At 34.1% G+C, this 16,294-nt stretch overlaps 2 protein-coding genes across 2 annotated transcripts; both read right to left on the reverse strand.

Moving 5' to 3' along the window:
• Positions 1–130: 130 nt before the first annotated feature.
• LOC141337887 (olfactory receptor class A-like protein 4) lies at positions 131–7,238 on the reverse strand. Its single transcript, XM_073843465.1, has 4 exons — positions 6,984–7,238; positions 2,688–2,951; positions 2,230–2,484; positions 131–358 (listed from the first exon to the last, which is right to left on the reverse strand). The coding sequence occupies exons 1-4, from the start codon at positions 7,236–7,238 to the stop codon at positions 131–133; spliced, it is 1,002 nt and encodes a 333-aa protein (XP_073699566.1).
• A 377-nt stretch (positions 7,239–7,615) lies between these two features.
• LOC141337888 (cyclin-L1-like) lies at positions 7,616–16,226 on the reverse strand. The gene is made up of 10 exons (XM_073843466.1): positions 16,002–16,226; positions 14,922–14,996; positions 13,297–13,406; positions 13,104–13,224; positions 10,064–10,128; positions 9,876–9,975; positions 9,554–9,797; positions 9,370–9,460; positions 9,228–9,296; positions 7,616–7,875 (listed from the first exon to the last, which is right to left on the reverse strand). Exons 1-10 carry the CDS (start codon positions 16,224–16,226, stop codon positions 7,776–7,778), a joined length of 1,200 nt encoding a protein of 399 aa, XP_073699567.1. The 3' UTR covers positions 7,616–7,775.
• Positions 16,227–16,294: the final 68 nt, after the last annotated feature.

The raw sequence follows: 16,294 nt of genomic DNA on the forward strand, positions 1-16,294 counted from the left end.
GCAAACAACGCTGATTCTCCGTTCTTGAGTCAATACATGCAGCTTTATTAAAAATAAATAATGTGACACACAGAAACACACGTTTATGATACAGAATATATAGAGATATGTCTTTGATATGGGATATCTATCAGATTATACGGGACAGAATGGACTTGGTGAATGCCCTGAGTCTCCTATGTCCCACGGCGAGGACGATGGGCGACAGAGCGATGAAAGTGATGTTAGCGATTCGAGCGACGATGAGCAGAAACTCTGTGGAAGAGCTGGAAGATTTGCGGTTGTAGTTGAAGTAGTTGACGGAGATGACGCTGGCGCCCCACGATGAGATAAAGAGGATGTTCAGAGCCAGAATCACCTGTGAAAACACAGAAATGTCACTTTCTTGTGGAAACACCTCGCTGGAGAACCCAAAACATGAAGCGACTTGTTCACAGCCAGAGCATGTGCTCCCAATAGACATAGATCTGCTCTTCCCAAAGGACTACAGTCATAATAGAGAATCCACGAAGATCATTAGCTCAGGAAATGACATCTTCACGGTATAATTAAGCTTTGGGTCTGGGACTGCACTGCTCTGTAAGTCTTGTTGATCCCTATCAACCAGTTGGATTTCTACAGTGAAATCGAAATCGATTGTTTCCATAAGGTTGAGGTCTTAGTGTCTCAAAAAAGATTAACATTTTAGTAGATATTTGTGACCCTGGACCACAAAGCCAGTCTAAAGTAGCCAAAAATACATTGTATAGGTCAAATTTATCGATTTTTTTGCCCAAAATCATTAGGATATTAGGTAAAGATCATGTTCCACGAAGATACTGTGTAAATTTCCTACTGTAAATATATCAAAATTAAATTTTGGATTAGTTATATGCATTGTTAAGTAACTGTATTTGCACAACTTTAAAGGCGATTTTCTCAATACTTTGATTTTTTTATTCTGTTAGAATAAAGTATATTCTATAATCGCAGAGAATTAAGATTCAATCTGAGTTGAGCCACACAGCACAGGATACAGGTACCTGGAGCCAAGAATGACAAACACAGCAATAGTGCATTTCATTCAAGACTGGTTTATTCAGTATGAAGCTTATTTATTTAAAAAAAATATGACTAGTTTTGTGGTTCAGGGTTACATTTAGAATTTCTCTGTTGGAACAAAAAGACCAAAAACATTGATGATATCTTCTTGCACTTGCGAGCGTATACAATTTTTAGTCTGATAAATGCATCAACACAGGAAATTGCACAGAAAAAGGCTTGTAAAACCATTTTGCGGGAAGCAAATGTCACTCTAAGACTTCTGTTTAATACATTCTAACAGTGCTGGGTAGTAACCAGTTACATGTAATCTGGATTAAGCATCAGATTACAAAAATGAACTACTTGTGATTACAGTATATTACATTTATACACCAATTTGATATGTTTAATGGTAAGTTTAAAACAAGTTTGATAAAAAAGTAATCAAGAAGTAATCCAAAAAGTAGTCACAATACATTACTTAAAATTAGTAACAGATTACGTTACTAACTACAGTTTTAATCATGTAATCTGAATTACGTGATCAGATTACAAAAATTAACTACTTGCGATTAGAGTATGTTTAACGGTAAATTTAAAAACGATTTGATAAAAACATCAAGAAGTAATCTAAAAAGTAGACACAATGCTTTAAATAAAACTTTGAAGTAGTCACAATACATTAAATAAAAACTGGTAATTTAGATTATGTTCCTAACTACAGTTTTAATCATGTAACCTGAATTATGTAATCAGATTACAAAAAAATACTTGTAATTAGAGTACATTACATTTTATACATTAGTATGTTTAACGGTAAGTTTAAAACAAGTTTGATAAAAAAGTAATCTAGAAGTAATCCAAAAAGTAGTCACAATACATTACTTAAAATTAGTAACCTAGATTACAATACTAACTAGTTTTAATCATGTGATCTGAATTATGTAATCAGATTACAAAAAAACTACTTGTAATTAGAGTACATTACATTTTATAAACTGATAAGTTTAAAGGTAAGTTTAAAACAAGTTTGATAAAAAAAGTAATCTAGAAGTAATCCAAAAAGTAGTCACAATACATTACTTAAAATTAGTAATCTAGACTGCAATACTAACTAAAAGTTTTCATTGTGTAATCTGTGAACAGTAACTAATGGATTACTTCTTCAGTAACCTACTGAGCTCGAGTGAGGAAGATGGAGCTCACCTTAGCGGCCCGTCGCTCCGCGGGGATCCGGGTGATGACCGGCGCGTCCTGGCTCTTGTTGACGGCTCTTCTCGTTTGTCCGTGAGAGTAGAGCGTCAACAGGGAGCCCAGGTTTGTGACACTCATCAAGAAGATGGGAATCATTTCGTGGATCACCATGGAGGAGGTGGCGAAGGTCAGGCCGCTGTAGACCGACGGGAAGCTCCAGATGCAGCCAAGGAGCGGTCGAGTGGTGCTGCTCACCAACATCAGCGTCTGCAGGAGAGGGTTGAATGACGGTTAAATGATAAGAACACACCATCAGTTACTTAAAAATCTAAGGCAGGGGTGTCCAAACCTCTCCCTGGAGTCTAATCAAACACATTTGTTAGACTCACTAGAAGCGTCCAGATGAGTGTGTTGGAGCAAGAGCAGGAATGGACACTAGTGCTACAGATAGTTCAAATATAAAGACTGACCTCGGTGGAGTTCTGGTCTCCGTTCTTGGAGTACACAAACGCTGGGATGGAGTACATCAGATTGAGACTCCAGATGAGGCACAAGCCGAATATGAGGGATTTGGGGGGTCCGGGGTGGCCGTGGACGTTCGTGATGGGCGGGGCGACCCGACGCAACGTTTGGAAATGGAAGGCGCTGAGGAAGAACGTGGACCAAACGTTGGCGGAGCGCAGCCAAACCCAGACGCCCATCATAAAGCGACACCAGTTTCTGTTGAGGAACACCTGCAAGGAAAGAGCCACGTTGATGATTTCAGGATTAAAACTGCTGACGGTGTTCTACATTGTGGAGTCTAACTACCCTGCATTGATGTTTAGACGCCATTGCTGAATGTCTTTTATGTTTTTTTAAAGAGTTATTGAATCACTGAATCATTTTGGCATTTAATTGAACACCACAGATGTGACAAAGTTTATTTTGCTCAATATTTTAGAATAATTTTTATTGCATACCTAAACATTACGATGAAATATTTTCTTTATCTCATAATCTGTAAATCATAATTGTGACATTTCATAATTATGAGTTTTAAAATCATAATTTCAACTTTTTATCTAATTATTTCGACCAAGTCATCATTTAGACTTTTTATCTCATAATTATCCATAATTTTGTCTTTTTATCTTCGACTTATCTCAATTGACTTTTAAAGTTATTTGACTTAGTCATTTCAATTTGTCTCATAATTTAACTTAAGTCCTAATTTTAATTTTTATCTCATAATTATGACTGACTGTAAGTATGCCGTAATTTTGACTTGACTTTTAATTTTTACTTTTTTTTTTACTTTTAGTCATAATTTGGATTTTCTATCTCATAATTGACTTTTAAATCATAATTTCAATTTAGTCATAATTCCAATTTATCTTATAATCTAGATTTTTTTAAAGTCATAATTTCGACTTTTATCTCATAATTGACTTTTAAAGTCATAATTTAAATTTAGTCATAATTCTGATTTATCTTATAATTTAGATTTTTAAAAGTCATAATTTTGACTTTTTATATCATAATTTCAATTTAGTCAATTCTGATTTATTTTATAATTTAGATTTTTAAAAGTCATAATTTCAACTAAGTGATAATTTTGACTTTTTATCTCATAATTGACTTTTAAAGTCATAATTTCAATTTAGTCATAATTCTGATTTATCTTCTAATTTTGATTTTTTAAGGCATCATTTAGACTGTATGACTAAAGTCATAACTTTGACTTTTAAAGCCATAATTTCTACTTTCTATCTCAGAATTATGACTTAAGTATGTCATAATTTCAATTTTTTAAAGCTTATTTTATAAGTGACTTTTAAAGTCATAATTCTGATTTCTCATAATTTTGATTTTTTTAAAATGATAATTTAGATTTTATGACTTAAGTCTTTCTCTCTATCTCAAAATTATGACTTAAGTATGTCATAATTTCAACTTTTTAAAGCATGTTTTCTTTTCTTACATGGTGGAAATTAGCTTCCATAAAAATGACCCAGACAAAGCGGCACACAGGTTTGCGATACATTAGATTTTCTGCCCTAAAATGCTGCAAAAATGTGTCGGATTGTGGCACGCAAGCTCACAATGACGCCGTAACTCCATACAAACTTGGGCGACTGAAAACTCTCTCTCATTTCTGGCTGAATAATGAAATATGAGCACAAGTGTTCCGAGGGGAAATGGAAAAACAAGACCTTCAGCTTTCCAGAGTGAACCAACCTGCAGGACCTAACGTTCAGTTTACAAACAGCATTTCTTCCCACATCAAATCTACTTTTGCACAGTCTCAGCTCTTCCCATGTTTGCAGATTATGACATTCTGGAAAGTTTTTAAGTCAGGATTTACAACCTACCATAGCTCAGAGTCGACATATAATCGTTGATCGTGGACATGCTGCATCTATTGACTGCTGCCTTTGACCTGATCGACTAAGATTTGGACTGATTTTTCTTGTACAAGGGAATCTCCCAAATGCAACTTGTTCACAATCATTTCCCAGACACTACTCCTCCAGCCTAGGCATCTACTAGTTACCAATACAAGATTGTACGTGGTATTTTATATGGTATTTCAACTTTTTATCTCAGAATTATGACTTTTAGTCTTTTGTAAAATCTCCCTTTGTACCTATCAGATCTTTTCCTAATTTAGGACTGGGTTTTGGGTGTTTTTTGAGGCAATGGCAAGGGTTTTGATGGTTTTATTTACTCCTATACGCATTTTAACGGTCAACCATTGTTTTTTTTTAATGTACCATGTACACAAACGTCTATTATGTGGACAATACTTCCGTTCCCATTTGGCAACTCAAAAGTTGGATTAAGGGTCGTCTTACAGGTGTTTTTTCAACATTTTACACCAATCTAACATTGCATGATGTTTCAGAATCTTAGTTTTACTCTACTTTAGCCAGATCCATTCATCCAATCATAATTTCGATTCAGTCATAATTCTGATTTATCTTCTAATTTTGATTTTTAAGGCATCATTTAAACTGTATGACTTAACTCATAATTATGAGATATAAAGTAGACATTATAGCTTTAAAAGTCAAAATGATGACTTAAGTATGTCGAAGTATGTCAAACTTTATAAGCCTTATCTCATCTTATAATTGACTTTTAAAGTCATAATTCTGATTTCTCATAATTTATTTTTTTTTAAGTAATAATACAGACTGTATGACTTAAGTCATAATTTAGACTGGTAAAGCCATCATTTATACTTTCTATCTCATAATTAGACCTTTTCCTAATTTTGGACTGGGTTTTGGGTGTTTTTTAAAGCAACGGCAATGGTTTTGATGGGTATTATTTACTCCTATACGCATTTTATCCGTCAACCATTGTTGTTTTTTTTAAATGTACCATGTACGCAAACGTCTATTATGTGGACAATACTTCCATTCCCATTCAGCAACTGAAAAGTTGGATTAAGGTTTGTCTTACAGGTGTTTTGTCAACCTTTTACACCAATCTAACATTGCATGATGTTTCAGAATCTTAGTTTCTCTCTACTTTAGCCAGATCCATTCATCCAATCATAATTTCGATTCAGTCATAATTCTGTTTATCTTCTAATTTTGATTTTTAAGGCATCATTTAAACTGTATAACTTAACTCATAATTATGAGATATAAAGTAGACATTATAGCTTTAAAAGTCAAAATTATGACTTAAGTAGGTCGAAGTATGTCAAATTTTTAAAGCTTATCTCATCTTATAATTGACTTTTAAAGTCATAATTCTGATTTCTCATAATTTCGATTTTTTAAAGTGATAATTTAGACTGTGACTTAAGTCATAATTTAGACTTGTAAAGCCATCATTTCCACTTTCTATCTCACAATTAGACCTTTTCCTAAATTTGGACTGGGTTTTAGGTGTTTTTTGAGGCAACTGCAATGGTTTTGATGGGTTTTATTTACTCTTATACGCATTTTAACAGTCAACCATTGTTTTTTTTTTTACTATGTACACAAACGTCTATTATGTGGACAATACTTCCATTCCCATTTGGCAACTCAAAAGTTGGATTAAGGTTTGTCTTACAGGTGCTTTGTCAACCTTTTACACCCATCTAACATTACATGATGTTTCAGAATCTTAGTTTCTCTCTACTTTAGCCAGATCCATTCATCCAATCATAATTTCGATTTAGTCATAATTCTGATTTATCTTCTAATTTAGATTTTTTTAAGGCATCATTTAGACTGTATGACTTAGAAATTATGGCTTTAAAAGTCCAAATTATGACTTAAGTATGTTGAAGCATGTCAAAATTTCAACTTTTTAAAGCTTATCTTATAATTGACTTTTAAAGTCATAATTCATATTTCTCATAATTTCAATTTTTTTAAGTGATAATATAGACTGTATGACTTAAGTCATAATTTAGACTGGTAAAGCCATCATTTCTACTTTCTATCTCATAATTAGACCTTTTCCTAAATTTGGACTGGGTTTTGGGTGTTTTTTTGAGGCAACGGCAATGGTTTTGATGGGTATTATTTACTCCTATACGCATTTTATCAATCAACCATTGTTTTTTCTTTTTTAAATGTACCATGTATGCAAACATCTATTATGTAGACAATACTTCCGTTCCCATTTGGCAACTCAAAAGTTGGATTAAGGTTTGTCTTAAAGGTATTTTGTCAACCTTTTACACCCATCTAACTTTACATGATGTTTCAGAATCTTAGTTTTACTCTTTTTTTTAGCCAGATGCATTCATCAATCACACCACAGCCACTCTTCCATACCTCCATTCCCAAGTCGGAGATCACCAGAAGCGAGTTTCTGGTCAAGGACACCATCAGGTTGGAGAAAGCCATGTTGACCAGAATCACGTCAGAGCTCCGGACGGCTCCCACCTCCCGCAGAAGACTCTCTCCGACCACCGCGATGACTGTGGTGTTCCCCACGTTCCCCAGCATCACCAGAAAGATGTAAAAGGCCAGGTAGAGCGGAGACGACGCCATCCGCTGAGAGCCGCTAATGGTCTTTCCTGTGGTCATGAGTCACTTGTTAACTGGACAAGCGCTTCAGAATTTCTCAGCATTTATAAAGCTTCTCTCTGTGACGTGTGGGTGACCTCAAACCCTCATCACCATCGTTACCACAGATATACAGATATATATATCAACCCAACACCACTTCAGCTCCATCTCCAGAAGATACCAAGAGGAGCCGGCGAGATTCCACCAGAGATACACATGCATTAGGATTTCCCGCAGGACTGAAGGGTCCCAACAGGCTCATTAGACCCTCACTAGTTAGCAGCCTAATTCATTAGTGAGGCCGTTATGATCCCACAGGGTTTAATATCAGGGGTCCAAACGAAATTCATAGTTTAGCAAAGATGCTAGAAAGAAATCATGAATAGAGGCATAAGTTACTAAAATGCTCCAGTTTATTTCAACTCTTCTCAAGAGATTGGATTTCTTTTAAAAATACACAATACAAAATATTCTTTTATTCTAGGCAGTTTAAGAGGTTTCACAGGCGTCGTCTGATTGGTCCGTTTTGGGCCCCTCCCGCCAAGGCCAATGACATCATCTCCTGTGAGATGAACATCCCTTCTTCCGAACCCGTTCCCGGTGTCTGTGGGACTTTGTGTGTCCAGACAATGGAGACGAGACGCTTCGGCTGCGCCTGTAAGACAGAGAGTTGATGAATGTCTTTTATGCTTTTTTTTAATGAGTTATTGAATCACTGAATCATTTTAGGCCTTCAGTTGGACACAGCAGACACGACAGATTAAACTGGTTTAATTTGCAAAATATTTTTCAATAATTGTTATCATATGCTTACAAACTTAAATGAAATATTTTCATTATCTCATTTAGAATTTTTAAGTCAGAATTTTTACATTTTATCTCATCAATATGACTTTTAAAGTCATAATTATTATTAATTACTTAAGTCATAATTTTGACTTTATAAGTCATCATTTCAACTTTTTAAGTCATAATTTTAACTTTATATCTCGTAATTATGACTTAAGTCATAATTTCGACTTTTTATCTCATAATTGATTTTGAAAGTCATAATTTCAACTCTCTCATAATTTCGACTTTTTAAGTCATAATTTTAACTTTATATCTTGTAATTATGACTTAATTCATAACTTTAAAAGTCATAACTTCGACTTTTTATCTCAATATTATGACTATCATAACTTAGATTTTTTTTATCTCATAATTTTGTCTCATAAAGTCATAATTTAGGCTATCTCATAATTATGACTTAAGTCATAATTTAGACTTTTAGTCATAATTTAGACTTTTTATTTCATAATTATGATTATTAGTCATAATTTCGACTTTTTATCTCATAATTGACTTAAAATCATAATTTAAACTTACTCTTGTAATTATGACTTAAATCATAATTTTGACTTTTAAAGTCATAATTTCGACTATTTCACATTAATGATTCTTAGTCATTATTTTTTACTTTTTCCCCCAGTTTCACAGACAAGGCTTAAGCCTAGTCCCAGACTAAAATGCATGTCTGGGCTGTTTAAAATGAAAGAAACTTGCACTGACTGATCTTAAAATATGTCAGATTTTTTGTTTTGTTCTAAAAACTACATAAATGTCCTAATTGAACAATGGCCTAATCCTGTCTTAACCTAAACCCTGTCTGTGAAAATGGGCCAATATCTCTTAATTTCGACTAGTAAATAAATCATAATTTCAATTTAGTAAGTCATAATTTCGACTTTTTACCTCATAATTTTGACTTTTTAAGTCATAATTTTAACTTTATATCTAGTAATTATGAATTAAGTCATAATTTTAACTTTTAAGGTCATAATTTTAACTTTTTATTTCATAATTATCATTTTTAGTCCTAATTTCAACTTTTTATCTCATAATTTCAATTTAGTAAGTCATAACTTTTACCTTTTACAGTCATAATTTCGACTATTTATTTTCATAATTTCGATACTGAAACTCCTCTGCAAGTTTGATTCAGGTGTGAGACAAGTGAGGGTTTACCTGCGTCTAGGTGGCGATGGGGTGCAGCGAGTGTTTCGTCTTTCGTCACTGCGACTCGGACGCTTCCTCCTGAGAGAAAAACATGTGAACGACTAGTGCACCGCATGACACATGCAAAACAATGACGAAACGTCTAACTGACCCGTCTCTGCTGGTGATCTTTCGACAGGCGTTTTTGAGGGCGAGGCGTGAAAGTGGAGATTCATGATTCCTCTGGTTCTCAGCAGGAGACGCTAAAGGACAATGAGAGAATACGTTTCTAGAAAATTCCCAAAAAACACCCACCCTTTTGCAACCCTAACTGGGGTCATTGTACATCAACCCACCAGTTTTAGACACAGGAGAGAAACCGGCCGTCGGGGTTTGGTTGGAGGAAGCCGGTCCTGCAGGTTTGCTGGCGTTATATTGAGCATCCAATACTGAACGCATTTCCTCCACCTGCTTCTGCAGAGCGGCCAGTGAATCGCACCGCACCGTATACAGCCTCAGAATACAACAACTGATCTCTGTCAGGTCCTCTTCTGATGCCCCAAACAACAAATACCAGGGCGGCTGGTCGGGCAAAGGAATCTGACCGGAGAAATACAGTGTGAAGGTTAGGTTTAATGGACGAGCGAAAGGATAAAACCACTGCTAGAGCTTGTTCACCTGTAACACTCGAGCAGAGAGAAAGATACACGCACACGCCACTGTTTCAGCCCTGAACCTCAGAAACACATCGGTCCTCAGACTGTCGTTCATGTAGTTCCTACAGACACACAGAGAGATGGCTATAATTAACGTGAGCGAGTCGTGTTCAGCACAATGTTTGAGACATTATGAGTTGAGGATCTCACCAGGCCATCTGAACCAGTCTGGTGTTCTTCTCACACTCCAGGACCTGAAGATACATCACGATCACCTGCACAGGTAACACGCTCATCAGGCCACAAACACTTGGGCACACTAGGTTCTGAAACGCGGCACACTACAGCTTGTGCAGTGACACGAGGACATGTTGTATTGTCAGTGTTGCTGTATGGGTAATATGCATTGTTGTTTCGATAGATATGAGCATACGTTTGAAGAAAACTATCAGCTCTTTGAGTCCTGCGGTTTGGTCACCGCCGCAGTAATGCAATAATGTTCTTTGCAGGCCCAGGTAAACTTTTTTACCTAAAATGCACATGCATGGAAGTCCATTTCCACCAGCTAAGAAAAAAAAAAGTACTTGAAAAGTCATAATTATGGTATAAAAAGACAAAATTATGCATTAAACGCATTAAGCGCTTTACCACTGGCTTCTCTTGAACTTGTTTATTAAAAAGATTTGTTCTGATCATTTCTTTATGCCAATAGGTGCTAACAAATGAATGCCTTTTATGTTTTTAAGTCAGTCAAAATTTAGACTTTTTATCTCATAATTATGACTTAAATCATGATTTCAACTTTTTATCTAATAATTATGACTTAAATCATAATTTCTACTTTTATCTCATAATTATGACTTAAATCATAATTTCTACTTTTATCTCATAATTATGACTTAAATCATAATTTCAACTTTTTATCTCATAATTATGACTTAAATCATGATTTCAACTTTTTATCTCATAATTATGACTTAAATCATAATTTCTACTTTTATCTCATAATTATGACTTAAATCATGATTTCAACTTTTTATCTCATAATTATGACTTAAATCATAAATTCAACTTTTTATCTCATAATTATGACTTAAATCATGATTTCCACTTTTTATCTCATAATTATGACTTAAATCATAAATTCAACTTTTTATCTCATAATTATGACTACTTTTATCTCATAATTATGACTTAAATCATAATTTCTACTTTTTATCTAATAATTATGACTTAATTCATGATTTCAACTTTTTATCTCATAATTAGGACTTAAAGGTGCAGTGTGTAATATTTAAGATGATCTCTAGACAGAGGTGCAATATAATATACATAACTATGTTTTCAGGGGTGTATAAATACCTAACTTAATTAACCATTATGTTTTTATTAACTAAGAATTATCAGTTTATATCTACATACACCGCGGGTCTCTTCTCACATGGAAGTCCCCGTTATGTTTCTACAGTAGCCCTAAACGGACAAACTGCTCTACAGATCGCATTTCATCACTGTTGTTCTTTGTGAAAAACACTGACACAATGTTGAACAAGTAACAGTAATATTCACAATAACATATTTTTATTGAATGATTAAGTAAATATAATTCCCTAATTTACGTTTTAAAAGAAACCTCATTATTCTTTGCAGTCTAAAACGACGACATCTTAATCCTGCGTGGCTGCTGTAGCTTCTGTAAAGGGAGGGGCGAGCGGTGGACTCAACCGTTGGTTGCAATTCATAGCGTCACCGCTAGATGCCGCAAAAATCTACACACTGCACCTTTAAATCATGATTTCAACTTTTTATCTCATAATTATGACTTAAATCATGATTTCAACTTTTTATCTCATAATTATGACTTAAATCATGATTTCAACTTTTTATCTCATAATTATGACTTAAATCATAAATTCACCTTTTTATCTCATAATTATGACTTAAATCATAAATTCAACTTATTTCAAAATTATGACTTAAATCATAAATTCACCTTTTTATCTCATAATTATGACTTAAATCATAAATTCAACTTATCTCAAAATTATGACTTAAATCATAAATTCACCTTTTTATCTCATAATTATGACTTAAATCATAAATTCAACTTATTTCAAAATTATGACTTAAATCATAAATTCACCTTTTTATCTCATAATTATGACTTAAATCATAAATTCAACTTATTTCAAAATTATGACTTAAATCATAAATTCACCTTTTTATCTCATAATTATGACTTAAATCATAAATTCAACTTATCTCAAAATTATGACTTAAATAATAAATTCACCTTTTTATCTCATAATTATGACTTAAATCATAAATTCACCTTTTTATCTCATAATTATGACTTAAATCATGATTTCAACTTTTTCTCATAATTATGACAAATCATGATTTCAACTTTTCCCCATAATTATGATTTAAATCATGATTTCAACTTTTTATCTCATAATTATGACTTAAATCATAAATTCACCTTTTTATATCATAATTATGACTTAAATCATAAATTCAACTTATCTCAAAATTATGACTTAAATCATAATTTCAACTTTTTATCTCATAATTATGACTTAAATCATAAATTCACCCTTTTATCTCATAATTATGACTTAAATCATAAATTCAACTTATCTAAAAAATTATGACTTAAATCATAATTTCAACTTTTTATCTCATAATTATGACTTAAATCATAAATTCACCTTTTTATCTCATAATTATGACTTAAATCATAATTTCAACTTTTTATATCATAATTATGACTTAAGTCATAATGTCAACTTTTTATCTCATAATTATGACAAGTCTTATCTGTGAAACTGGGGCTTTATCATAATTTGACTTTTTATCTGATAATTTCAACATGAAAATTTAAATTATGACTTAAGATTTTTTTCTTACGTAGCAGAAATGGGCTTCCATAAAAATGTAGCAGTCTAACTGGCACATGTTTGCGATGCATTAGAAAAAGACGTGTATTTCCGTAAAAAATACTTTTCTGGCCTGAAATGCTGCAAATGTGTCAGACTGTACATGCAAGCTCACAATGCATTAGCAAAGAATTTGCATATTTGTGTAAAAAGTACATTTCTGATGTAAAATGCAGGATTTAACAAGTATAAAAATGCACCCTAACTGTGGCACAAAAGCTTGTGATGCATCAGCAAAAAAAGTGCATACTTGCGTAAACTGTTTGTGGGCTAAAAAGCAACCCATGCATGTAAGAAAGCGGCGGCCTGACCTTGTGCGGGTGTTTGACGTGGACACAGAAGCCCAGCTCTTTCAGGACGCGGCGCTCTGCTTTGATCACGTCACTCTTGCGGCTGATGTAGCCGTCGTCCAGCGGCATGGGACTGACTCGCCTGACGGAGACACCGCAGCTTCAGGACACACACATGCAGACTCACACACGCTGGACAGGTGAGCAGTGTTACCTGTGTCCTGCGGCGTGTCTGAGGTGGTGGAAGACGTTCAGCACGTCCCTCACCCGCCGCGGCTCCTCCTCAATCTTAGACGCCAGCTGGAGACACGCCATGGCCACCGTCTGTTTAGAGATGTTACATTTACAGATTATTGGATTTTACACCTTTTGCAACTACATCCCTGATAGAAAGCGTTTGCTCATCTGCAATATGTCCATAAGGACGTTTCCTATAATGTCAAATAGATGTCTTTCAAATGTTTATGATTTAGAATCAGTGTCAATTTTTCGTCAACATTTTTTCACTGACAAAAACGAGACGATAACGAAACGAAAGCTCATTCTGAATGACAAAAACTATGACGAAAATCTACTTTTAAAATCTACATTTTCATCAACGAATAAAAACAGTAAGGATTAGGTAAGAAAAAAATTAATGCCTTAAAAAGTCGGAATTATGACATACTTAAGTTATTAGTAAGAGATAGAAAGTCAAAATTATGACTTAAGTCATAATTACGAGATAAAAAGGCAAAATTGTGAATTTAAGTCATAATTATGAGATAAAAGTCAAAATAATGTTAAAAAATAGAAAAATTACCAGATAAAGACAAAATTATGAATTTAAAACTCATAATTATGAGATAAATCAAAATTATGAGATAAAAAGTCAAAATTATGAATTAAGTCATAATTATTAGATAAGTCAAAATCATGATTTAAAATCTCTAAATTATGAGATAAAAAAATCTAAATTATGACTTACCACATCAAAATTATTCATTTTAAAAGTCATAATTAAGATAAAAAGGCTAAATTAAAAGATAAGTGAAAACAATGACTTAAGTCATAATTACAAGATAAAAGTCTAAATTATGATTTACCATGTCGAAATTAATTTTAAGAGATCATTTTTTTTAAATTTGACTTAATGAGATAAGTCATAATTTTGACAATCAAAATTATAAGAAAAAAGGTCAAAACTATGAGTTAAGTCATAATTATTAGATAAAAGTCAAAATCATGATTTAAAAATTCAAAATTGTGAGATAAACAGTCAAAATTAAGATATAAAAGTCAAAATTATGACTGACTTAACCATAATTACTAGATAAAAGTTGAAATAATGAGATAAAAAGTCAAAATTATGAGTTAAGTCATAATTACTAGATAAACACCATGGTACTACATCCCTGATAGCACACGTACATCTCAGAGACATCTATTTGAAGTCTGCAAGACGCAGTTTTTATAGTGTTTGCTCATCTGCAATACGTCTATTGGACGTTTCCTATCATATGGCAAATAGACATCTATTAGATGTCTTTAAGATGTTTATGATTTACAATGCATCCCAGATAGCACACGTATGTCTGCAAGACGTCTGCTAAAGATCTTTTGATCTGAAAAGCATCTGCTGTGTACAAAAGTCTGTAAGATGTCAGTTTTACATACATTCTACTTCATAAACATCTTAAAGACATCTAATAAATATCTATTTGACATCTGATAGGAAACATACAATAGACGTATTGCAGATGAGCAAACTCTCTAAAAAAAACCACGTACTTGCAGACATCAAGTATGTGCTATCAGGAAAGCTATCAGAACGTCTAAAGTGGACTATTAGCATCTGACCTCGGCACAGTGTCTGACGAATGATTTGCAGTAGAAGAAGCGATGGAACAGGATCTGGGCCGTTGCCATGGCAACCTGGTAAAACAGTCATCAACTCTTAAAACATCCAAACATCTTTTATGCTTAATAACACAGTCCTGCTGAAAAACAAAAACAAAACATGGTTTACTGTCTTAACCAGTGTTGGAGAAAGTTACTTTTAAAATATTATACAATATACAATATTGAGTTACGCCCTAAAAAAAAGTAACTAATTACGTTACTTAGTTACTTTTTATGGAAAGTAATGCGTTACGTTACTTTTGCGTTACTTTTTAAATCTGGGCAGGGCTTGCTTGTTTGTTTTTAATATAAAAAGTTGTATTTTTGTCAAATGTAAAAGCCTTATTACAGCAAAAGCCTCAGGCTTAGAGAAAAGTAAATCTCCGTCTGTACAGTAGACCGCAGAAGAAGAAAATAAACTCTTCAGCAATAAAAAATGGAAAACAAATGTTAGATTATCTTGAGTAATTTTTGCTCATTAGTATGGATGAACTGGATCATCGAAGGGCGGCAGCAAAGACATCGGTTAATAAAATGGGATTAAATACATAAAGTATATTTGTTATTTCACATATTTAGCCTAATTATTGCAGGTTTGCGTCGAATTTAAAGTTTTTATTCATTTTGAGTAACCTTGTATCTGTTTTTTAGTGAGTGAGATGAAGTAATGCATGTTCACATTTATTCTAGAACTAAAGTAACATCTTACAATTTCTCTCAACATGGGGACAGAAGAGCTTTTAATCAATAAATGAGGGGGAAAGTAACGGGCGTTACTTATTTGAAAAAGTAACGGTCAATTAAAAAGTAATGCGCTACTTTACTAGTTACTTGGAAAAAGTCATATTATTAGGTATCTTGTAAAGCGTTACCCCCAACACTGATCTTAACTAGACCAGACTTGCGTTACAAGAGCCCAAAACCATTCTCCAAACAAACCAGACCAGTTTGGTCAAGCTGAGAGTGGGTTAACCAGTTTAGTTTAGAGCGGGATTGTTTTCAAGAGTAGGGGAACAGAGAAGCTCGTCCAGCGCGGACCTGAGGCAAGCGAAGCAGAATTCCCGCGCTCTGGATCATCTCACAAACGCGGTTCCGAAGCTGCTCCTCTGTGCGCGTGGACAGTCCGTGTGCGCGCGAGGGGCTGCAGTGCACGCTCTCTGGGGGCAGCAGGCAGTTGTCCAGAGTGAGCGCGACACCCGAGTAGAGTTTACCCGCGATCACGAGCCCGTCACCGGGCAGAAGAGCTCCGGCGGCCGCCGCCATGTTGGCACGGATCTGAGTTTGAGTTCAGCGCGGTTCACAGCGCCATCTGCTGCACCGACTGAGACAAT

Source organism: Garra rufa, chromosome 7 (assembly GCF_049309525.1).
Source record: "Garra rufa chromosome 7, GarRuf1.0, whole genome shotgun sequence".
NCBI classification, from domain to species: domain Eukaryota; kingdom Metazoa; phylum Chordata; class Actinopteri; order Cypriniformes; family Cyprinidae; genus Garra; species Garra rufa.

Bases quoted from the DNA above. Each gene is read 5' to 3' on its own strand.
- LOC141337888 (XM_073843466.1), bottom strand. From the start codon at position 16,226: ATGGCGGCGGCCGCCGGAGCTCTTCTGCCCGGTGACGGGCTCGTGATC. The intron at 10,129-13,103 runs GTCAGGCCGCCG...TTACCTGTGCAG, and splicing joins ACGTCAAACACCCGCACAAG to GTGATCGTGATGTATCTTCA. The intron at 9,976-10,063 runs GTGAGATCCTCA...GTGTGTCTGTAG, and splicing joins AGACTGGTTCAGATGGCCTG to GAACTACATGAACGACAGTC.
- LOC141337887 (XM_073843465.1), bottom strand. From the start codon at position 7,238: ATGACCACAGGAAAGACCATTAGCGGCTCTCAGCGGATGGCGTCGTCT. The intron at 2,485-2,687 runs GTCAGTCTTTAT...CCTCTCCTGCAG, and splicing joins GAGACCAGAACTCCACCGAG to ACGCTGATGTTGGTGAGCAG. The intron at 359-2,229 runs GTGAGCTCCATC...GTGTTTTCACAG, and splicing joins CGGAGCGACGGGCCGCTAAG to GTGATTCTGGCTCTGAACAT.